General features: G+C 37.9%; 1 protein-coding gene across 5 annotated transcripts in view; it reads left to right on the top strand.

Annotated features, from left to right (window-relative positions):
* LOC135699068 (uncharacterized protein F09G8.5) overlaps positions 1-25704 on the top strand; it is an 85570-nt gene that overhangs the window by 42776 nt on the left and 17090 nt on the right. For 3 of the 5 annotated variants that reach the window (XM_065219261.1, XM_065219246.1, XM_065219243.1), the window contains exons 3-5: positions 16718-16826; positions 16889-17167; positions 17433-17564. In XM_065219261.1, coding sequence (XP_065075333.1) covers positions 16718-16826; positions 16889-17167; positions 17433-17564 — 520 coding nt within the window. The remainder of the gene's footprint in view (positions 1-16717; positions 16827-16888; positions 17168-17432; positions 17565-25704) is intronic. The other 2 variants (XM_065219269.1, XM_065219253.1) reach the window with 1 other exon arrangement.

Genomic DNA, 25704 nt, shown 5'->3' with positions numbered 1-25704 from the left:
CAGCATTGATTCTGATGAAAAGTTGGCTATAGCCACTGATGGCAGAAAGGCTGGCAAAATATTCTGCAAGTTTATCGGCTACAACCGAGGGGTCTCTCGATAACCCGTTCTCATGTCTGATGGCTATTCCTTTTGTTCTCCTCTTTCCGCTTAGGTAGTTTACCCTACCCCACAGATCGGTAGTAGACTGTTACTATTGATCCCGTCGATGAAATCTTCCCAATTCCTGCGTTTGGCATCTCTGATGATTTGTCTGCATTTATTTCTCTTTGACCGATATTCTGCTATCATTCTTCCTTTTTCTGGGTGATCAGGCGGAAGTCTCTTCACTGCTCTCATTACCTTCCTTCTAGCTTTGATAGCTACCCTGGTCTGCGGGGACCACCAATGCAGGGCTTTACGGCCGGGGGTGACACTAGTGAATTTGCTTAAAGTCGTTTACTGTGCATTGGATAACACCTGAGAAGTTGTTCAAAATTAGTTTTAGAAAGAAGGTTCAGATCTCATCATAAGTGGATAAATTTAGGGTTTCTTCTCTTAAAGCAAGCGATTGAGTCTTCCTTTGCATTCGGGATAATCAAATAACGGTTTTGAATCCGACGTGTTTCTTGAATTGTACTAGTAGACTGATGAATGGGGCCTCAGATAACTTGGTAAGTTAAGGCTTCCCGGTACAATTTAGAATATCTTTCGGGTTGGAAGTGTTCTCGGCTTTCCTTGGCATAGAGTATCATTGTGCTTGCCATAAAATTCATGAAGTTTTCTTTTGTAAAATTATTCTCTTATTTTTATTGAAATACCAGTGACACATAGGGATACAGTTTCCGCTAATTAATTCAATCACTTTTTCCTACTCTAGGGAAGCTAAATAGATTTCCTGAGAAACAGCTAAAAAGGCATACTACATATAAATTTTCATTAAAAATAGATCACACCGACCAGGGAACCATTTTCGAGAAATTTAATCAGTGTGATAAGCTACTCAAAATTATTTGGAGAGAATTGAATGAACTTTCAAAAAAGTAGGAAGAAACTGCCGGAAAAAGCTGACTAGCTTGGTTGGGAGATAAATATCCAGGAAACGTCAGAAGAAACTCCTTGAGGCAGTTTGAATGAGCTTTCGAAAGAATCTTCCAGAGGCAGCCTGCAGACACTTTCCAATTGCATCTAATTGTGCATATTCCAATACAATTAATTAAAATTGCACCAGCTTTACTTTCATTTGATCTTGGAACGAACCTTTCCAGGTTTTCCGGAATTCCAAATTATGCTTTAAAATGAGCAAAAGCTAAACTCACCGAACAATAGATCACGCGCGATCCAGGTCATTCTGTCAAGTAACAAAGGGAAGTCGAGAACAATTTTAAAGTGTATAAGAACGAACAAGAATACAACTACCAGTCACAGGAACAGCGGGAAAGTGAAAGAGACGAAAAACTCGCACCACTGGAATCGCTCTATATCACTTTGAAGGCAAACGGGCCCGAATCATTCTCCGCGATAGTTTCCGACAAACTGACATAAATAACAAATAAATCCTCGCATATTTTCCTCAATCCGATTCTAGCCGCACAATACTTAAAGTTAATCATCTTTTCTACAAGTAAAAAAAAAACTTTCAGAGTAGTCGGACGAAAAATCTTTGCAGAATTCGAAAACGTCTACCGGGGTAAATCAAAATATTTATATTAAATGGTTAAACTATTATTATTTATTTTGGCTAGTAACAGATGATAATGATTGAACATTTTGGAACTAAATCATCAAAAATTAAACTTATTGTCTATTAAACATAAACCTTGTAGGCGGCCCTTTTGACATAAGAATCAGTTGAAAGAAACGAGAAAATCAATTCAATTAAACGTTCTCTTCGTTGACGTGCTTATGTTTCGGTTTGAGAACACTCAATTTTACATGAAATGTTTGTTTACGTTCCAAGATCTACGTCCAATGTGGATTACGTTTCGTGTAAAAGTAGTTATTTCTAAGCGTGTTTAATTGTAAATATAATAAAAAGAATCGGCATTCTAAAATCTTCACGATTTTAAATAATCACAAAGATAATTTTATTTTTTCAACCCTAAACCCCTGCCCACTGGACTGCGCTACTGAATTTTTGCAATAGAAAGCTTACAATTAATAGCTGTGGAAATGCTTCAAAAAACACTAAGTTGATAGTAGACATAATGTCAAGTACGACACACTTGAAAGTATTGATGTAAATTTAGGTGCTCTGAGACTGACATATACGAGCGTCAATTTTGACATAAAATTGAGTCATAATAGACGCGAAATTCAGCTCAATCAAACGTACTTTCGAACTTTTCAGTCTCGGAGCCCTTAATTTTACATGACATGTTTGTTCACGTCTCATGCTTTATGTCAAAGACGGATTCCGTCACGTGTAAGATTAGGTATTTCTTATTGTGGAGCGTCAAAGACCGAAAAATAAGATGGCGGATAAAACATTTTTATGAATGTCGATCCCTCCCTATCTCGATGATCCCTTAAATTTTGAGAAATGGAGAGGTAATAGCGAATTAAGTTTGGTCCAGTATCTCGATTATATCATATTGCTTGAAAGATTGACTTTTGAAAAATCATATTAAGATTTTCCTAATGCAGCAATGATCCGTTGGAGGGGATCGCGTCAATCTAAGCAGCACGCATGTTTGAGAATTTTCTTCACGCATTTGTTTACTTATTTTTTATATAGTTCGTTTATTTGGAAGGCTCAATTGCGTTAGTTTAACGGAGCCGATAATTCATTGTTCATTGTTTGTTTGTATCAAAATTCACTTAATTCTATATCTAGTAGGAGTTACACCCAATGCTCGTGGCTTACTCAAGGTTAGAGGGGTACATTGTCAAAGGATAGGATAAGGGGAGGAGCTTGGGGGCTGGGGCATTTGTTTGCTGCTAGTTGATCTATCAGTTGGTTGGGGTTAAATCAGAGAGCACAAAGTAGCAACATTACACAAAATGAGATAATGATAGCATTGGATCAAGAATTTCCTCAGCTACATTTCACTTTTTGTCAGATTTGGTAAATTTTATAAACAGCGAAGGAACGTATAAAACAATGGTACTAAGCAAATTTTAAATTCGTTTTTATTGATATAAAAAATGTCACTTAGTTCGGTCTGACTTAACATCGACCAATTGCTGTCAATAATATTGTCCAAAATTGTTGTAAAATGTTGCAACAGCGCTCCAAAATTATCAGGTGAGTGTAATTATTGTTGGTAATCTATTTTTATTTGGCAACTTTTCCAATTAAACTGCGTGTTAGACAGCTGTTGTATTATCGGCAACTCTAAATCAGCAGTATTTTGTAGTGCGTGTGTTTCATTTTAAGAAAAAAATCCGTCAAAATGCGTTTGTTCAGTCGTAAAAATCGAATGATGAATGTCTTATGAATCTCTAAAATACATTCTTCAAAGTGTTTTGGTGCGTAAATCCGGTAAAATTACCGTTTTATTTTTGGTTGCCGAAAACAGTCTCTGACTGCCAACGTTGTCACTTACCCTATTATTCATTTGAATTTAAACCCATTCTGGTTTTGTGGTTTATTTGCACATATACAATGTGCAATGTAAGACTCATTAAAACCAGTCAGCAGCTTTAAATGGTCACTTCAATATGGCTAGAAAATAAACCTCATCTTCTTGAAATGTCACTATAAATTAATGAAACTATCATAACGTTTCCGCCTGCCCAGACACATTCTTGAGACTTATTCTTTATCGCTATTTCTTTCCATATAAAAATGCCATGCATCCAAATCATGCTGCAATACTCCCAAGGGCCTGTTGCCAAGCCAAAGAATGCAGTGCCATATTGTAGTGTGATTTCTCCTAATGAAGATAGCTTTAAATTGTATTATTACGGAGTCCATGTCGTCTGCATATTGTGCTGTGAACTATCTTTCATGAATGACGTACACTCCCTGTTTGTGCATGTAAAAATGCTCGTTGAAATTCTCATCAAACTACAAGCAAACCGAGGGTAGGGTAGGTTAGTGATACCTCTACTTCTTCGATATAAAAGCGAAGAACTATGGTGAAAATTCATTACCGTAATAATACTGCGAGTTGGTTGAGTGAAGTTGAGGTCATCAGTTTGCATAGACGGAAAACCATGACATGACAATCACCTTGATGACAGTGAAATTCAAGCCAGTTGCGAAGGATATTACTTATGCTGTGTGATGTACGTATAAGAATTCATGCCGTATAGGAGTGTGATGCGAGATTCATTTATCAAAATCACTAGTACTGCGGATGAATAATGTGAATAACTGAATAATTTAGCTAGAAGGAACAAGACATATAATACATAGGAAGAAGCTGAAATACACCGTAGTGAATACATCCAATTTCAGGAATACTTGTGTCTAAATTTTTTTTTTTTTTATATTAATTTATTTGTACAGGCTCAATCGAATAAACTTTACAGAGCCGAGTTATCATTTGCATTAAACATGAATAATGTCTTAAATCTAGAGTTAAAGGAATTGAACCGATTACTCGCGGTCGTCTCGAGGTTAGTGGAGATTTACAATTTTTTGGATGGGGAAAGGGAGAAGGAGGTTTGAAATATGATTTATTATATAAATATTTAATTAATCCTAAAACATGAACTTATTTCTATTCATCTTGAAAACAAACATAAAAAAACTACACGCACAATACACAAACTAAACACAAGGTTAATCAAACTTACAATCTAAGGTTAGTATTCTTAAAGTAAACATATATGAGTTTCATAAACTCCAGATCACGTCTAGCCAAAATATCCCGAACTGGAACATTAGGTTGTCTACCTCGAGCCCGAAGGGAATCGCACAGCTCAGATCTGACTCCACGATGCTCAGCACAAGACCAAAGGATGTGATCGGCGTCTTGGTAACCTTGTCCACATTCACAGAGATTGCTGTCTCCCTTTACTTGTGTCTAAATGATCGATAGACATTGCCCTTAATCAATTGCATTTCGATTGTGTGTGCGGCAGCAATTGAACTTGCACTACTTTTTTCCCCGTTCGTTAATCATGCCATCAATAGAAAATTCATCGAACATGCCCAAATTTCAATAGCAAGTGCTAAGCACGGTATATGATTAACCCACAATAGTGTATCAAGAAGTCATTCTTTGCTTGAAGCTTGACTTTGAGCTAGATGGGCACTCCTCGTGTTAGCGCTCCCTGCTTTTATTTTGGGCCTTAGCAGCTAAATAGAACAAATATGTACCGCGACCTTCGGCATAATAATTGTATTTACACCTTACTGCAGGGTGGTTTTGACTCTCTCTTCGTTCACACTCCATCGGGTTTCGTCTGTCGTTTATTGTGGGTAGCAGAATTGACGTGAGGTCAATAACATAGAAATCACGCCTTATATAAGACGGGGACTGTTGTAGCCTAACGGACAAGTCGTAAAAGTAGTTTATTTTGGCTTTGCTTTTCTATCACCACAGGAAGGTCAACTATTGCAAAGGGTGCGCTACATTAATGATTGTTCGGATATGACTCGTTCGGATATTGATTAATAATTAAATTATGTACCATAAGCACCTTACTCGTTATTTGGGTCAGCCCGAATGTATTGGAAGATAGACTGTGATGAAAACATCGCGTGAGTTTTCTGTTGAACAGCTTTTCTGATTCACAAGATAGTCAGATCGAAAATACATCGAATGGAGCAGTGATTCAAAATTGTGACGTTGAAGTCGTAATTGTCTAAAGGACGTTTACAACTTTGCATTTATCTCATCGTCAAGTTTTTCAGACATATTATATTGGCATCATTCTCTAAAGTTGGCTGATTGCTCAGTTTGATAACTTAATGGGTTTCCTTAGCATGTGTAGCATTAGCTCATAACTGTTTAAAAAACTGTAAAATTATTGTTTTCATTGGTTGTTGGTATCATGCTGTCTGCGGGTGCGTAGTTGACTAAATGATTACATGAATCATTGTATATTTGTATGACGACACGAAGAAATCTTCTTTAATTTTTTTCTATTTTTTTATCAATTGAATATATTTTATTTAGCTACCCAGGTATACCCAGGATACCCTGAATATCGAAAGTTAATAGCGAGCCTTAAAGTGAAGAATGATTGATATCCACCAGATAAATGGTTACAATAGCTGAATTCTGAACACAAACCTTCAAATTCGAAGAAGATATAAAGGTTCCTAGAATACCGGTGCATTATACAGCAGCAAGCATGGAAGCTTGTCGGACTCATCAGAAAGAAAAGCAAATACCGAGTAGCACGTGCTCAACCAAAGCTTATCGCCAACAATAGCCGCAGTGAAGATGTTATCTCGATTCCTATGTCTGTGTAGCAATAAAAGTGAAAGATTGAACCGTATCTGTCCGATTTGTTGAGAGAAGAGCGATAGCGCGGCCTATGATGGACTACCATTTTATTTAGCACGATAAATTTACTTTGGCATCGACAAAATAGTTTCCCACTTTCTTTTTTTAGCTGTGATTTGGGAAAATTAAGTGCATTTAATAAGTTGTTAAATAAAGACGAGCATCGCATGTGCGTCACAATCATTATCAAGGTTACGACATCAATGGTCCTGTTTTGAGTCTAGTAATGTTAAAAACATAAAATGATTAGGCGTTATTTAAGCCAATTAATTCCCATGATGTTTTCTCACACTGGCTGCGTTTGTATTAGATTAAAATATATTTGATAGTTATGTTAAAATACAGATTAGAAAAAAAACATCGTTAGAAGTTTCCATGTAAATGCATAGTTTAGTTGTCAAAGACAAATTAGTGAAAGCCAAAGAATTTTATGAAGATAATTAAACTATTAATCTTATTTTTACAAATGTAGCTCCACATTGCACATATTGCTCAACATTAGACTCCAGTCCAGTGACACACATTATTTCCAGACCTTATGTGAAAAAGAAAAAGCTATGAATCTTGAAACATTTTTCTGCGCAGCAATCAATTTTTAAAATATACTATCATAAATGTTTTTCAAAGCCTGAGTTTTGACTCCCCTTAAATTCACGATAGTTAACACAATAATCTAACAAATAATCGACACAGAAACGTAAACAGTTACAATTATGTAACTTGAAATCTTTTTTTTTAAGATTTCAGCTTTAGAAAAAAATAGATCCTGTACCCAGGCATGGAAAATCATTTACATTTATTTACATTCATTTGCCCCTAACTTTATTCATCAACAGAATTCCGCAAAATGATGTATGGAGCATTTATAGGTTTTGTTATTAGCTACAACTTGCCGGTAGCTTAAATCTGAATCTCTTATGCATCACGAATTAGAACGGGCACAACTCGTTACTGTTTTTCAGTGAATGTAAAACATTGAGCTTTTAACAAAAGTTGTAGCTAATAACAAAACCTACAAAAGTTTCTAACATCATTTTGCGGAATTCTGTTGATGAAAAAAGTTAGGGGCAAATGAATGCAAATGAATGCACTAAATGAATGCAAATGATTTTCCATGCCTGCTTGTACCTGGTACCTCAATCCTGGAGCAGATTCTGATACCAAGGATGGATTTTTACAAGATTCCAGATAAAAAATATACATAATTTGAACATGATTCATGCGGGAGGAGGATTTGAACACAGCTCTTATTAGAATACCAAGGATATTTTGAGGAAATTTCTTTAATGTCAGTGCTGTCATCTGATCACTCAATGTGCGCAATGTACTGATTTTTTTCACCCTGCGCTAGTGTAAAGGAGCGGAGAACAGAAGACAGACACATACCCAGAAATAACGAAAGCTCAATGTGTAGCCAGCGCTCCGACGAGTCCGACGCAAAGTGCGCCACTCTTCTGTCTTTCCTTTATTTAACGTCGGTCTCTGTTCCGCAATCTAGTTCCAATCACCGACGGACATCGATTGCCATCCATTGACGACAATCGAATGTGCAGGAAGGCAGCTTCCACACCTGCGTAGGATATCGCACCCATTCAAAGACACATGGGCCGGGACCAACAGCTTTACTTCCCTTCCGAAGGAAGACGTGTCCAGAGATTTTTATGCCTCAGAAAAATCCCACCGACCTCGGCTGGGATTGAACCCAGACCCATTGGGGTGAGAAAGCAGTCACGCTTACCACTACACAACCCGCGCCGGCTAAGAGCGCCACTCAGTGTAGGGTGGAAAATGGGAAACCCAGCAAAAAAACAAAATTATTCTTCGTTATGTCCTTCTCCACCTCCTATGCATGCAGTCGAAATCAAAGATTACATTAGCACTTGTTGTATTATATCCGCTCCCTGCGCCGCACGGAGTGAACCGCTCATTGTGTGGATCGCTTTCTCACAGATTAATTGGAAAAGAGTGTACGAAGTAAATGGGAGAACCACACACTCTGTCGAGTGTTGTGAGATGCATGCACAAAGTTGCTTTGCTAACGCTCTGAAGTGCTTTCCAGCCCTGTACCGTGAGATAACTTTGTGACGTAAATCCATTAGGTGAATTGTTCAGAAAACAGTTTTTTTTAAATCGTGAAAATTTTCAATATTATTACTGGATCTGTTTAACATGATCTAGACCATTGATGCTCATGCCTTTTGTTTCAACAGCTGTATCTTTTTACGTGGTTATTTTTTAAGTTGAATTTTGCGTATGTCCCAATCATTTCGGCCATACATTCGTAATGCAAAAATGCATTCAATAGTTGAAGATGCTAATTTCAAATAACAGACTGTAGTGGCAATTTTTATACGATAGATGGAGTAGATGAAAGTATAGAGTTTGATAGTTCCGTTAGAGTACGGCAGTGTGAAAATTGCATATAGATAGTAGAATAGCGAGCTAGGACAACTTTTAAGGAAGGTACAAATCGGTTTTTTTCATGGGAGCATACCATCAATTACTGTTAATGGTCAAAAGGTACAGTAGCAGCACCTACCCCACCCGTGTCCCCTCGAGATCGTCAAGTCAACGATGACAGGAGCACATATCGTGGTAGGGGTAAACAATAGTTGCAATTTCCAAACCTACGACTGGATGCCTTCCTTCAAATAACAACTGAAGTGCGGTAAAAAATCGGTAGAACTGTTTCAAACACATCGGTACTTGAGCGGTCGGCTTTCATCTCTTTTTGCCAGTGGTGGCGGGGGGGGGGACACCCCTCACCATCTCTCTCCAAAGGGGGAGTTTGGTAAAGAGAGATGAAAAAACAGATTTGTACCTTCCTTAAAAGTTTTCCTAGCTCGCTATTCTACTATCTATATGCAATTTTCACACTGCCGTACTCTAACGGAACTATCAAACTCTATACTTTCATCTACTCCATCTATCGTATAAAAATTACCACTTACAGTCTGTTATTTGAAATTAGCATCTTCAACTATGTATGTAAATCATTGACTTCACGCAGAAGTAATACTAAAACATATAGTCAAAGTAATGCATTCAAGCTGAGGGTGTTGCATCATAGAGACCCAAGCACCAAGTGCAGCCCACAGGTCACACTTTGGCCATCACTGATCTAGACAAAACTAAAAATATTCAACTTGATGTTTAAAATAGCTTTTAATTTATCAGGTGGACGTCACTTATATGTAGAAACAGTGAAACATTTTCACTAATTCTTCGAAGATGTATGGCTAACGTCACTTTGACTGCATGCTTCAAAACCATATTGTGAACAAGTGTTGAGTGTTTTTGGGTGGCATTATGGATGCAGAACTCAAATATGGGTAAAAGTGAAAATTTACCATGGTGGCGTTTACGTCACTTTGTCATCTCACGGCAGTGTGAGTGGGATGAATTGCAGGTCAGTTCTTAGGAAAAATCCAGTGAGTGACGATGAATCAAATGAAATTATCAAGAAAATTAAAAAGGATTCATAAATTCAGAGGATTGTTTCTAAAAAAATCATGGAATTTCTGGGAGTAATCCAAGATAATTCAGGAGAGGGTTAAATGGACTTCTGAAGACGACTTTGTTATTTTTTATTTATTACTTGTTACTGGGTATTTGGATGGGCTAGCAGATCAAATTATGAACAAAGAAGTACATTTCAGATTCTTTAAAACATTAGCTGTCCTTATCTGGGGCGTGTGGATTAGTTATGTGTGAAATTTACGTCATCGGAACGCAAATATATCCATTGTGGGTGGCACTTAACTGCTGTTATGGAATCAGCTTCGGCGTAGTGAGTCTGGCGTTGGCATACATGGCTACTCCTGCACTAGAGTGTAACTGGAAACTGGCATAGAAAGCTCTCAATTGATAACTGTGGTAGTGCATCTAGAAAACTACCTTGAGAACTGGCTAAATGCTCGCTACAGAAGCTTGAAAAGCCAAGAAAGAATATAAGAAGTAGCCTAGTGGTGCGCAAATAAATCTAGTAGGTAGTGTTGTTTCGATTGTGGAACTTGCGTCTTCTCTCTTTGAAATAATCGACACCGATCAGGAGGCAACCGTAGAGACGACCCTCCTTGAAGTTTAAGGCCAGTGGCCTTAGGAAATCGTATATTGAAGGACGATCAGTGTTCTCTTATGATTATGCAACTAAACTTTCTTGAATTTCGATCCGTGTAAATCTGCTTTAACAAACGGATACGATGTCCTTAACGGAACAGTGCAATAACACTTTAGGCACTTTACCTTCTGTTTTATTTGCATCCTCCTCCTTGCTTGCTGCAAATAGGGTAAAATGGGACAATTTCGCCGATGGGGCAATGTGGCCACCCGCTTAGAAATCATATTATTAAATATGTATTACAAAAAATCTGTTGTCGTTGTTATTCTTTTATAAATATGACTGTATCATATGAAATGACCTTTTGAAGCAGCTGCTTTGGTAAAAAATCAATCATTTACAAGTCTGAAAAAATAAGCCTTAATTAGGCAGTGCTTCTTAAAATTATTTTATGCTACAGAAAATAATTCTTTCTTTTAAATATTGTTATTTTAGCATTGTTTAATTGTTGATTTATTGATTTAAGAAGGGTCAACAAATCATCATAAACACACAATATTCTTACTGATTGCTTACTAGGGCGCTCAGGCAACCCCAAAAGGTTGCTTATTTTACCCCAAAATTTTTATTTCGGTTACAAAACTAGTTTTTAAATCGTCTTTCATAAGATTCAAAAGTTTACTTTTAATATTCAATTGGTATGCATGATGTAAATAGAGCTTGAAACTATCAATTTGATTAAAAATCATTCCTTTTTTCCACTAAATATGGTATCACTATTGATGATTTTCTTAAGGTGGTCAAACTGCTCTACTTTCCCCTATCTCTTCTAGTTTAAGTCAATCAATTCCTCCACGTCATTCTCAGGGACATTCTAATAAATACCCCAGCTCACCGTAGTCACCCAATTTTTGCGGTGTGGAAGATGGGCCAACGTTATGTGCGATTCGGAATATTCTTCAGAGCAGTGGTGAGATTTGTCAATTCAAGCATAACTTTTCAAAATGACGTAAGTCGCAAAAATAAACAAATCGGTATTTTGCACGGTATTTTTAACCGAATATAAAATACATGCTTTTCCTACGAGTTAATGAAAAACAAGGTTTGAAATTGTAATGTATTATGGAAAATATATTTAATGAACGCCCTATGTGACCTTCTTTCATTATTTTTAAAATGGTGTTGATGCACCCTTTTATTGTCAACATGACTTAACTGTTAAAATTTGATGATACCACAAAAAATGCAGATACGCTCACAGTGAAGCGTCGTATGTGAAAAAACAAAGTAACCACTATCAATCAGCAAATGCGCCAAGTTTGTATGTTTGTTTTTGTATTTCCGGGAGCAACATGTTTATTATTTCAGAAGTATTCTAATAAAATTGCACTTTAATCTTGACTTTAATATTGAACTTCACATACCAATCTGACTAGCGCTTTCTTAATACGAAAAACACAAAACGTATAACATCTGACAGCAGATAATGCGGTGACCCTCTCATCTCCGCTTTTAATATCGATTATTTCACAACTCTGGGTAGTTATGTTAATAAACCAACCAACCGACAATTCCTCAATGCTTTTCGAGCTGCCGACGTATCTTCACTGCAAAACAAAAACCGGTGTATCTGATTTGACGTATGTGAAAACCCTTCTGTCAAATAGACGAATCATGCAGGGTGTATGTAACAATCAAGGTGTGATACCGACGAATCAATCAGGGTGTATGTGAGTAGTACACAAGTAAAAGGTGTATGATTTTGTTTTATCAAAAGTCTTGTCCGTGTTTGCAAAACTCGACATTTTTCACAATTCTCTTAAACGCTATCCCTTTATTCAACTAATGGCACAAACAGATTTAAAAAAATAGCATTAACTTTTAAATAGCATTTAATAATCTCATATAGACATTGCTATCCAATGTTTCTAATTTCCTATCCAAAGTTACATACGTCGTTTTGAAAAGTTATGCTTGAATTTCAAGCGATATTGACAGAATTATTTTTGACAATGTCATTGGAAACTAAATTATTAAAATATTAAAATATAATATATAAAATAAAAAAAAATAAAATATAATGGAAGAAACGATCATAAAATTAAAATATAAAATATAATCGAAGAAACGATCATAAACACGCAGTGAGCTTTAAATTGTCATGGGATACGTTTGGTAATGATCAGTAATGAGAATTTGTAATTTTGTTGTTAAGTTAATTCGAAAAATTCACTGATATAATGTTTTACTACAGCCGTTAATTTTCTTTCTCGCTAGAAGTAATTTGAAGTTGATACCAACTCAAATATTTATAGAAGTTAAAAAATTTCGCTTATCAATATCTCATTGATTTTTCGTCCGCCAGCTAATACCTCGCGGAGACTTTACAAAAGAATACAATCAAGCGCAATCATCATGCAAACATTGCTTGGATTAGCTTAACTTCATATTTCGCAAATTTGCTTTCGAGTGTTATGACGTCGTGACCATCCTCTCCCGCAATGTTTACCTTTTTCCCTCTACCAACACATACATATGTGAGGGCTAGATCTCCATATCTTGTATAGATCAGGTTGTTTCGGATTATCATTCCAAGTGAGGCGTCAAAGTTCACGCATCGTTTGCCGTTTTCGTTCGATACGGCTTACAGACTGATAGACCAGATTACCGGTCTTTACGTTGCCTCCCGTTTTCCCGCTGAGGACAGCCGTCGTATACCTGCTCCAACTGAGCGTAAACGAGCGTGTACCTTCAAAGTCGATTAATCTTATCAGAAAGTTATCGTCGTTACATTCCATCAATATCTTATTTTCATGCCGAACAATCAAAAAGAGGTCTTCAACAAAGTTGTAACTGAGAAAATTCCGTGTAAACGCAAATATCAAGCTTATCCGTGAAGCATTATTGCGCAAAGTGACCTAGGCGCCTTATATACAGGTGCCACAGAAGATCTAGATACACGACACATTTACGGTTTTGTTATCAGCCGAATTTCTAACGAAGTGAAGTGAATTAAGCAAAACTATAACAAGGACTTGCACTGTCGCATTTGGCCCTTCGCTCAATTTCAACTTCTATTCAATTTTCATACTGCCGTACTCTAACGGAACTATCTACCTACCCTCTTCTAAGATCATTCTCTAGCTAATAAATTATCACACTAAAGCTTCATGTTAGATACACACTTAGTAAAATTGATGTAAATTTAGGTGCTCTGAGACTGACATATACGAGCGTCAATTTTGACAGAAAATTGAGTCATAATAGACGCGAAATTCAGCTCAATCAAACGTAATTTCGAACTTTTCAGTCTCGGAGCAATTAATTTTACATTACATGTTTGTTTATGTCTCATCCTTTATGTCAAAGATGGATTCCGTCACGTGTAAGATTAAGAATTTCTAAGTGTGTAGCATTTCAAACCAACTCTGTATACCAAGGAGCTGGCAAAGCAAACAATCACCTAGATTCTTGACTGCAGGGTTAACAATAATGCTATGGGGAGTTTGTGCAATTGTGCAACATGTGTAGCCAAAACAGTAATCTAAACAAGTTATTCAGTTAAATTTTAGTTAATAATGTTTGTTTATACACACTTAGAAATAACTAATTTTAAACGTGACGGAATCCATCTCTGACATAAAGAATGAGACGTAAACAAACATATCATGTAAAATTAAGTGCCCCGAGACTGAAAAGTTCTTTACTCGACTAAAAGTACGTTTGATTGAGCTGAATTTTGCGTCTATTGTGACTCAATTTTATGTCAAAATTGACGCTCGTATATGTCAGTCTCAGAGCACCTAAATTTACATAAATTTTTCTAAGTGTGTATGTCTTCAAGTGAATGTGAAGTGGCTTAAATGTTTTTTTTTGTTTCTTGTCAATTGTTTTTGTTTCATTGATATCGTTAAACATTACGTAATGTTGTTGTATTAAGTAGTTTATAAGATTTCAGTAAGATAGGACCAATTTAAATATCAAAATAAATTAATAATATTAATAACAATGCACGAACTGGCACTTTTTATTACCAAATGAATCTTTGTTCTAACTAACGCAAAATTAATTAGATTTTGATGAAGGTTTATGTTCTTCCAATTCAAACATAATTTTGTCAATATCACGTGAAATGTTTCAATGACAATAAAAGAGTTCAGCACTGGTCGTAATTGATTAAGGGGTACCGAGCTAAATCGATCTTTTGGATTGCCCTACTGGGTATCACGATATCTTTGAGTTTGTCACAAACATCATGCAGCCGTAAGCAAGCGACTGAGAAAATGCTCAAAGAACATTAAGGCCAAGGCTCAAGAAGTTACTCTCTGCAAATTTGTACAAATTCTCTTTAACATTAGAACTATAATGAGGAACAATTTTACTAGTGCTAATCTTAAGTACCTATTCGTCAAAACAATATTGACCTTCACATAAATACCCGTAAACCACGAGAGTTCACGAGTCACGTCAATTTTTGACATCATCCCACCTCCTCGAAATGGACAATAGCTTCAATTCAACTCTATGCAAAATAAAAAATAAAACAGGATGACTGCCCGATGTAGGTGAAAACCACATGAATGAAAAGAAATTTTTTTCTCGGTATTCAGCCGTACAAAAAATCGTAGTAAAGCTGTACATTAAACTATGTCGCCATGCCGTTATCGCCTGCTAACATGCAACACTATTTGATTGAGTGTAGAAAAGACGCTAACGATCGTCGTCTTTTGTGGGTTATAAGAGGTTTACCATTTTCCACGCTGGTGCTTCTAATTTCCTTACAAAAGTAATCCGGTGTGAACTTATTTCAGCGGAGGCACAAGCAAGGTCATGGTTCAAAACCAATGCGGACGATTGCGGTAGGAATGGCCAGTGTGGGGTTTATTCGGCTTCTTTCTTTCTTGTAACTCTAGCAGAGCTCCAAGCTCCACTCCAAACCAAATCGTGTAGCGTAGGTGAGCAACAAGAGTCAGTTTTAAAATCGTTTCGTCCACATCTCCCAATAAGGTCGTTGCAAGTTTCACAGCGATGATGATGATGATGAAATAACGGAATTCATGCCGTTTCATGGACTATGAATGCCTGTTCGGCATCATGAAGCTTGCTCATAGCTAGTAGCAAGCAGGCATGGAATAACGCAGATAAGAAATTATAAAGCCTGCATTTCCCGAGGCATTTCCCATCGCCGGGAGCCATTATACGTGTGTAACACTTTCACTCTTACGTCTGCAACCGCTTGGGCTTGAGTAGTATGTAGTTAAAATCATAGCCATTCTCCACTTGCCCACATTGCCAGATGATAATAATCGTCGGCGTTTTACTGTTAGCTTTTCATTCATTTATCCCACTTGGAATTGCGAATAAGTATACTAGTGGCACGCAATATTCGGGCTTAGGCTGTGGGATCAACACTAGTATAGTTCGATTTCGAGTTTAAATTGAAGTTGTTTTACATAGCGGAAAAGCAAATTAAACTTACAGTAAAAGCTAGCGAAAAGTCGATTTAAAAGATAAGATTAATTAAATGGAGCCATTTGGTGTTAAAGCATTGCTAGATATCAAACATTAGGTATACCCAACCATCATATTTTGAAGAAAAATCATTGGAAGTAAACTGGTTAACAATCTCCTTTAAAACCGTTAGTCCTGCATTAAGAAAATTTAATATCATTGTTGAATTATAATTTAATAATTAAACTCATGTAAGGTTAAGCATCATTATCATGGGACCACATGGGCTTTTCATGTACAAACAATGGTGAACCCAAGTGGAGTCGTTTTTTCAACCATCAGACAGCTAAAGGCCGTTGGTTTGCGAAATTGCATGGGTTCGCATCGTTGCACTCTTGCATATTAATGTTAATCACCGGTATCATCCACGGCGGCGTAGCAATAAGAATAGATTAAAATCTAACAAAGTATCAAGACAAAGGAAAACGAGTAATAGAAAACAATTTAAAGGTAGTTTCTACAGTTTTATGAATCAGCTGTGCTTCCATTTATATCTGGCTCATTCCGTTAACTAGCGCTAGAGCGTTTTGCTGATCGTTGTTGGCTCGATTTAAAAGTCAATAGTCACTGTAACTATATATGTTCCTCCACGTAGCCTAACAAGCACGGATGTTGTGATAAACGATAGGATGCATATCATTTCCTAAGGAATGAAAACGAAAGTAACTCTATTATGAATTCATGGTCGGGGGATATCGACTCCGGTTCACAGTTCCTAATGCATAATAATTAATTGAGATTTTTGTATTTCTCTTTGCAGTGTTAATCGAATAAGCACGCTAGCAGACTTCGAGAATTGTTTGAATCTTCAGGAGCTGTACCTCAGAAGAAATAACATCACTGACATCGATGAGTTGGTTTTTTTACAGGTATATTGTGCAAAGTAATCATTAACTTGTTATGGTATCTAAATGTTTGTGATGTTTGGTAGAATCTACCGAAGCTTAAACACCTGTGGCTGGAAGAAAACCCTGTGGTGGCTAGTGCTGGCCCAACTTATCGACAGATTGTACTGCGAGCATTGCCAAATCTTAAAAAATTAGACAATGTAGATGTTACACCGGAGGAAGTATCGGAAGCAATGCGAGCGCCGGTCGCTCAGCATCAACCAAAACATGAGGTCCATGAGGATCCACCTACAACGTATAGTCATCAGCAACAACAACAACAACCTCCACAACAGTACCGCAATCAAAGCCCGATCGTCGAAGTGAGTATTTCGTTTTAAAGTTGTTATTACATGAGTACTTTAGCGCCTGTATCACTCACTTGTGATTGTTAGGCTAAACCACAGAGTGTTGTCTAAAACAATTTCATTTAATCTACATTTTAGTTTGTGATTCACATTAATGTCTTTTTCTCACCCCTTCATGTCGCTAATTGAATGTTGATACTAATACAAAATTTTGACTCGTCTCAACTAACATCCACAAAAAAAAAAAAAAACACATCCTCCTCGTTGTGACCATATCCAGCAATCACAATCCACCACTCCATCGTCATCTGCGCCCATGTTGCCTCCACAGCAGATGAGCCCGGAAAATACGGAATCGGAATGTATCAGCGATCCGGCTGATCGTGGGTCTCTACCGTCATCGCCACTGCAGGTAAACTCGATTTTCCTTTGTACATAGACGTAAAAGTCACGTTCACTTCCTTTATTGCATTTCTATTCACCTGTCCCTCGTATATTACCCCAGCATCATGGTTGATGCAGCCACACAGAGCTAACAGCATCCCATGCACGAATCAGCATCCATCCACTAAACCATGCAGTTTTATGTGCCGGCATGTCGGAGCTTTTATGCTTTTAGTCGCTTTCATAGACCAGTGTTTCCGTATCGATATAAAAAGAAGCTAAATATGTTAGTTGGAAAACTTTATGTTCTGGATACTTCCTGGGGAATTTATGTAGTAGCATCAAAGTTGCAACGGTAGCATGCCGCTACTGCAAGGAAGAATCTATTTGCAATTATGTTAGTGACATCCCAACTAACAATTTTTGCTGCAGATTAGCTTATACAGGCAAACATTGGCTTATACCGCTAATTTTTGCCTGTATAACCTAGTTTGCAGCTAACATTGTTTGTTGGGATCAAAACCCATTTTGAATGCTATCGCTAAAATATCTATAGCCTTGATAGATTTTCTATAAAGTGTGAAATGGAAACGGTTGGGTTTTTACTCTTCGGAATTAATAATTATGGTTGGCAAACTTTGTATCACATTAAAAAAAAATATACAGTTGATTTCCCAGCTGTATTGCAACAAATGGTTCTTAATGTGCAGCCTAAATCATTATGAAACAACCTGATGCATTGCATTCAACTTTTCCGTACTAATCGTTTTGCAGAAACTAGGTATACATATTTTAAGGTTGCATCTGTGTTTGATTTTTACTTGTCACGTGAGTCGCTGTTATCAAGATTTACTGCACGATTTTATTAGAAAACGAACCAGTAGTTTTTGTTTTTTTTTCATTGGTGTCTGTAGGTCTGTGGTGTCTGTAGACCAGTGGTTTTCAAGCTTTGCCGTTCCTTGTACCCTTCTCAAAAAAGCCCTCTTGCACTCACTAAGGCTTGTATAGCTACATTCCCCCAGGAAGTGCATTCCCCTTCTGTTGAAAACCTCTGATACAGACTGATAAAAAAAAAAATTTGTATAGGATCATGAAAAATAAAACAGAAGTAATGAGTCAGGTACAAATTGGAGAATTTGGTAAGAGGGTGGTATTTTTTGTGGGTATAACGCCAAAATGGGAAACATCGATCGCTAGGTTTCTGTGGCAGTTGAAAATGATCACTTTACGCTGGGCTTTCGGAATTTATTCCAATGTCGCCATATGGCCAATGTGTTGCAGTATAATGACATGGATTAGTTTTTGATGGGAGATCGTCAAAGTAAAATAATTTATGGCACACATTTCGTTAATATACTGCCGGTAATCGCAAGTCAGTCCGATCTGCATTTTTATCTATTTTGAGTTAGCATCAATATTCAGTTTATCTTTCTATGTTTTTTGAGAAGTTCTATTGAAAAACCACCAAGAAAAATGAAAAAAACAATACTAAGTCAAATTGTCCCACAGCGAAAAGTAACCCCAAGTCATTCCCATTAGTAAAAAATAGTAAGTAAATAAACTATAAAACAATCTGGGAGATATGTTTTTAGGATTGCTTCTATAGAATTAAAATTGTTTGACAACACGACATCACGACATCATGAGATTTGTCTCAAGACAGATTTTTTCCACTTCCCCTAGGGTATCTGGAACATGTCCAGATGTGCCCAATATAGTTCTTACGATACTCAGTTTGACCGCCATTCTCATGTGATTTGATGTATCGCTTGATGGATTTTGATTTAAAAAGGATTTACCACTTCTCCGGGGATACCCGGAACATGTCCGGGTGTGGCCAATATGGTGCTGGTTACTCATCATGACTCTTATTGGTACGTTTATGAAAAGCTCTGGTCTGATGAAGATCCATACTCACCGGAATATGTTTCAGCTATTTCCCGTCTATTTCTTCCGTTCGCTCTAAAAGACAACGAGAAGTTGAAAATGACGAAGCTGATGGTTCTTTGCATCGTCCATCGAAGCTTCTTTGCGAAACAGGCGCTTGTCCAGAGCCCAACCTTGTTGCAGCAACTGCCAATCAAGAGACTGATCCAAATTCTGGCTGTACTTGTCGAACATTCATCCAGATGCCAGCGATGAACCGGTAACGTGTATGGTGCGCTCAAATTTGAGAACGAGTGATACCACTGTAATTAAACTAGTTCCTCGTGGCAAAGACGTACGTTCCCTAACTTTCGTGTCCTACAAAGTTGGGATGGCAGCGGATCTGAAATCCAAAGCAATGTGTTTGGACACTCTGGCATAAGATTCCGGGAGTTCGAAGACACTGGTAAAAAACGGGATTTTTTAAAGCCAGTCCTATTGAACCCACTACCATCGTCAGCTTTCGAGACAGCGAATGCGAGCAGGTAGGCTCTTGCTCTAGTGCCGCAAAAAAGGTTCAAGCAATTCATCGTCCGAATTCACCAGATGCGCTCCCCCTTACAATTTTTTACCAGAATGTCCGCGGATTAAGAACTAAAACTAGCAATCTTCGTTTGGCATTATCATCTTGTGACTATGACGTCATTGCGCTGACCGAAACGTGGCTTGGCAGCGACATATTAAACTCTGAACTCTCGTCCGACTATGTGATTTATCGTCTCGATCGGAATCCAGCCGCATCTAAACTGCTACGTGGTGGCGGCGTACTGATCGGTGTCAAAAAGCATTTACGTTGTAAGTTGGCTTCACTAGTTAATGCCAACTGTTTAGAGCAAGTGGCCGTGTGTGTTTCGTTGCCAATGCAGTCGGTTTACATATGTTGCGTCTACTCGTTCTGCGCCATGTACTCCAATCATGCATCTTGTGTTCAAGAATTGTGTGAGCTTGCTGAAACTACCGATACAGTCATAGTTTTGGGAGACTGACGCTCTGACCCAGTCGATCCTTGCATGTGGATTACAGCAGGTTCAGGATGTACGTAACGTAAACGAGAGATTACTTGACCTGGCTTTCGTTAGTGATACTAACAGAATCGAACTTTTCGAATCGCCCTGTGGAATTTTAAAACTCGACGCTCATCACAAATCTTTTATCATCAAATTTGACTACCTTCGTAATACTGACGACGTTGGGCTGGACCGCTGTTATTACGATTTCAACTTCTGCAATGAACCCCTTATCAACGCCCGGATAGGCTCGATAGACTGGACGACTCTTTTGACTGATTGTGACGTTGACGATGCTGTTTTCCGGTTTTATGGTGCCATTTTCGATATCATCCACGAATATACTCCTATTCGACGACATTACCTCCGTGTTCACTACAATCAACCATGGTGGATCACGGAACTTAGGAACCTCCGAAACAGGTTACGGAAAGCAAGGAAACGTCTTTTCAAACAACGGACTGAGGAAAACAGGCGATTACTTCACGACATGGAGGAGCACTACACCAGCCGGTTGAACACAGTTTTCCATGAATATGTATTGCGCATTTAGTCTGAGGCAAAGCGGGATCCATCGCCTTTTTGCACCTACGTGAAGAAACTTAGGCGGAATGGCGGTATACCACTAGATGTGTCCTATAAAGAAGCTCGTGCTGACTCCGCGGAAGAAGCTTCTGATCTCTTCGTAAAATTCTTCAAGGATGTTTTTTCGACTACCCCTCCCGCTCATTCTCCGGATGATCGTCGTGACTGGATGAGCAGCATAGCTCATTACAACTTGCATTTGCCGCAGTTGGATGTATCTGTTGAAGAGGTGATGAAAGTTCTTTTATCTGTAGATCCCTCTAAAGGCCCTGGTCCAGACTGTTTGCCGCCATCGTTCATTAAGAAATTTTCTGCATCTCTCGCTTCACCTGTGTCGATTATCTTCAATCGTTCGCTAGTTAGTGGTGTTTTCCCCACAATGTGGAAGGTTGCGTCCATCACACCTATTCACAAAGCTGGAAACATCCACAACGTTGAAAATTATCGCGGAATTTCGATTCTAAGCTGCCTCCCAAAAGCTCTGGAGAAGATCGTATATGAGGTCGTATATCAAGCGGTTAGGCCAATAATTACCGAACATCAGCACGGCTTCGTGAGGAAACGCTCTACAACAACCAACTTAATGGTGTTTGTCAACTCGCTGATCAACTCCATTGAAAAACGACGACAAGTTGATGCGATCTACGTGGACTTCAGTAAGGCGTTCACAGCAAAAAAATAATTTTGATATCACATCAAAGTGGATGCACTACAATCATGTCGAAAATTTCATGTAATTTTTATGACCACATAAATAAACAAATGCAGTAAAAGCAGCGTAATGTCAGTTCATGCATTGTATTAATGATAATTTTGTCCTTTTTAGCAAGTAATATTACACCATATTTTCGACATGATTGTAGTGCATCCACTTTGACGTGATATCAAAATTATTTTTTTGCTGTGTTCGATAGGGTTCCACAGGTGCTTGCAGTGGACAAAATGAGGTGTATGGGATTACCTAATTGAGCCACGAAGTGGCTACAGTCTTACTTAACTGACCGCTCAGCCTATGTGAGCATTAACGGTGTTAATTCGCCTAGTTTCGAGATACCCTCTGGTGTTCCCCAAGGTAGCCATTTGGGGCCTTTAATTTTCAACCTGTTCGTGAACGATCTGTGTAGCCGACTGTGTTCTTCGAAACTTATGTTCGCCGATGACTTAAAGATCTTTCGTACAATTAAGTCAAGACTTGACTGTTGCGCACTCCAGAAGGATATTGATTCCCTTTTGCGCTGGTGTACATTTAACGGTATGCAGGTTAATGTCACAAAATGCTGCGCAATATCTTTTAGCCGTTCACGCGAATCCGTACGACATGACTATATGATAGGACTCAGTAGTTTGCTCTTCGTTTCTTCAGTTAAGGATTTGGGTGTTATCATCGACTCTAAAGTCAGATTCAATGAGCACATCTCCATGATAACTGCTAAAGCATTCGCCACATTGGGTTTCTTGAAACGAAACACAAACGCATTCCAGGACATCTACGCGCTGAAATCACTATACTGTGCTCTCGTCCGCAGTCTTCTAGAGTATGCTGTTGTTGTGTGGGCACCCTTTCACGCTATTCAAGCTAACAGAATCGAAGCCATTCAGCGAAATTTCGTAAGATACGCTTTACGTGTTCTGTCCTGGAATGATTCGGTAAATTTGCCGCCTTACGAAGAATGGTGCAGGCTGATTGATCTGGACACAAGGAGGAAACTACTTCAGCGACTCTTCGTGTTTGGATTGCTTAACGGTGACGTGGATTGCAACTCTCTTGTGAGCCAAATCTACATCAATGCTCCTCAAAGAGTTCTACGTAGTTACACGCTTCTGTGGCAACCTACCCATCGGACCAACTATGGATTCAACGAACCGTGGACTTTGTGCTGTCGTGTGTTTAATGAAACGTTTGATGTATATGATTTTAACATAAGTAAGTCTACTTACAGACATAGAATTCGACACCTAGCCTAGGCAATATCTGTACAACATTATGTTGAAGATTTAATTAAATAAATAAATAAATAAATTGCTCTGGAGCCAGCGGAACAAATCCAGAAACATTCAATAACGTTCAATGGGACCATGGTATCTTTCTACTGTTCAATACTGTGCTAAACTAATGCAGTATCTTCGTGGAATTGTGACTGACTTGAGCTTATTTTTCTCATTGACGTTAAATGTAATCGCACGTCAGTCCCATTCAGATTTTGGTCATAAAATAAAAATTTCACTATATTTCACGATATTTAATCCAATATTTTTTGGTAGACATAGATGCCTTCTGTCACATTGTATGTTTATTTTTTAATTTATCCATCCAAAATAAGTGTCAAATCAGAAAACTTTTTTTTTTAAATCTTTGAACGCTGTTTTCTCATTTCCAGGTTTTTACATATGAGACTGATTTGCGATTATGGGCAGTATAGCTGCAGTTGGCTAGAAAATCCATTTGAAGGTTTCGGAAATACCGAGTCTTTTGTTTTAATGTTATTCTTATGGTTGGAATATTTTGATAGGTGTGCTTTTATCAGAGATATATCGATGGGCAAAGTTGAATGTATAGAAATTATTCAACATACGGCTATCAAATCAAAGTCGGAAATGCAGAACAAAAAATACTGGTATTTTGACTGTTTTGATGACTAAATGGAGGAAATCAACAATAAACAATCTCAACTAAATTTACAGTCAGAAACATATTTTACAGCACTTTTAAACATGAGTATTCAATATGATGTTAAAGGTTCTACCTGTATGGAGGACCATGGCCTATTTCATCTTTACTTGATCATTACACTTTTATAGATTATTTTCGCTAAAAACTTGCGTCAGTATCCAAAAGTATGATAGTTATTCGGCCCCAGAAGGAAAATTGATTTTGAGGCAACTGTATTTGAAATGTACACTTTTCTTAGAAATCGTTTGCTCATCATTTGTGCTTATTTCTAGAAAATAATCATAGAAAATAGCGGGTTATTAACATACGATCGACCAGCTTGCAGTGCAAGCAACAAATTATAAATATGCACGCATTTAAATTGGATATTTTTACTTTACATTATTTATTCTATCTTTTATTAATGTTTTCATTCGATCCAAAAATACTTGGCTTGTTAGCTTTTCTGCCGTTTCTGCTTACTGAGTAGATGGCCGTGAGTTCAATTTCAGTCCCATCCCCTTCCTTTCATTCTTCGCTATGTCTATTTGTATCGCAATTAGATTTCAATAAACTAAATCTGCTTTACCGATCGTACCACAGTGGACAGTTGTTTAAAATGTATGATGTATGATAACCACTCATTTTAGCACGGAAACTAAGCCTGATAGAAGTGGGCGCTCCTCACTGTTTGATTTGATCAAGCTTAATAACCTCTGATTGTCCTCAACATGTCACTATATGAAGGGCCAAAAACCGATTTTGGTGGATCGATAGGTAAATTCACCTATACCTGATAGAGAATCTACTTCCAGCCACATTATCAGACAATTATTGGTCAAAAAACGAACCGTCCAACAGAAGGATACCTCATTGAGTGTGAAGAAGAGCCCGCCCTTTTTCCACGAGATGTTAACAACAGGGAGTTAAGAATTTCACTTTTCCCATCCAAATCGCTTCAATTGGGTGCCCTGGTGGTCTCTCCCCTTTCCATCATTTATTGGGTTATATAATAATACAATGTTTTATATGCATATGCTATCATTTTGTGAAAGTATATACTTACCTTTGATGATGAAGTAATTTACTTAACTGATAACCATCTTCCTTCCAGTCTTTTGTTAGCCTTCTTGTAGGTGGTTGGCCTAAGGTCCAGTGGTGGCACAAGTCCTGGAGTTTAACATTTTTTCCTTAACATTTGATACTTTTTGCGATAACCATTGTGACGACATTCAAAAACAAACTGGCAAGCGGCAAAAATGTCATGACATTTCTAAACTGTTTTCTGCCAGCGACAGAACATTTTCGCACAAAGAAGCAGACAAGACCGGCGGCGCGCGCGACATAAATTTATGTCGTGTAGAATTTTGCTGATTTCTGGCTAATTACTGCATTTATTTGATGTTTATTGCATGGAATTAAAAGATAACAATGAAGACTGACCACTCATAAGCATTGATGTTAAAATTATGCGTAAATAAGGGAGTTGGTAATTTACTGTCACACGCAAGCCTGCAGCTAAAATTTCATTACAATAAACAGTTTGGAAAAATCAGGCTGCGAGATTTTATTTATTCTCTATCTCCGCTGTTCGCTTGGAATGTAGTTATAAACGGTCGCCCGTGTGCTGGCTGTTTTGTTTCGGTCTGGACGATGGTTTTTCAAAAAATGTACTGTTGCCACCTCTGCTAAGGTCTACTATCTCCTGATGGGAGTACCATCTTAGGTGTAGCTTCCGGGGAAGAGTATTTCTTATTCAGCCGCTGGATGCAAGTCAGACGCTTTTTGAACCGCACCTCCGTGGTAGACAGACGCTCGGAGGAGAAGCATTTCTTCTACCGCCGTGCTATGGTTACCGCGCCAGTGTTCGCTTCGCACCTCCTCACTTTGCTATACATCTTTCCCCCGAAGAACGTGTTACCCACTGAGTTGCACCCACAGCTTTTTCTCGGTGGGTTTTAAACCAAGCGCTCTGATTTTTTGCGAGTGACTAGTTCTCC

The sequence above is a fragment of the Ochlerotatus camptorhynchus genome, unplaced genomic scaffold, assembly GCF_037179485.1.
Source record: "Ochlerotatus camptorhynchus isolate MF236.1 unplaced genomic scaffold, CSIRO-AGI_Acam_v1.1 ptg000009l, whole genome shotgun sequence".
NCBI lineage: Eukaryota > Metazoa > Arthropoda > Insecta > Diptera > Culicidae > Ochlerotatus > Ochlerotatus camptorhynchus.
This window is presented reverse-complemented; position numbering and strand designations above follow the sequence as displayed.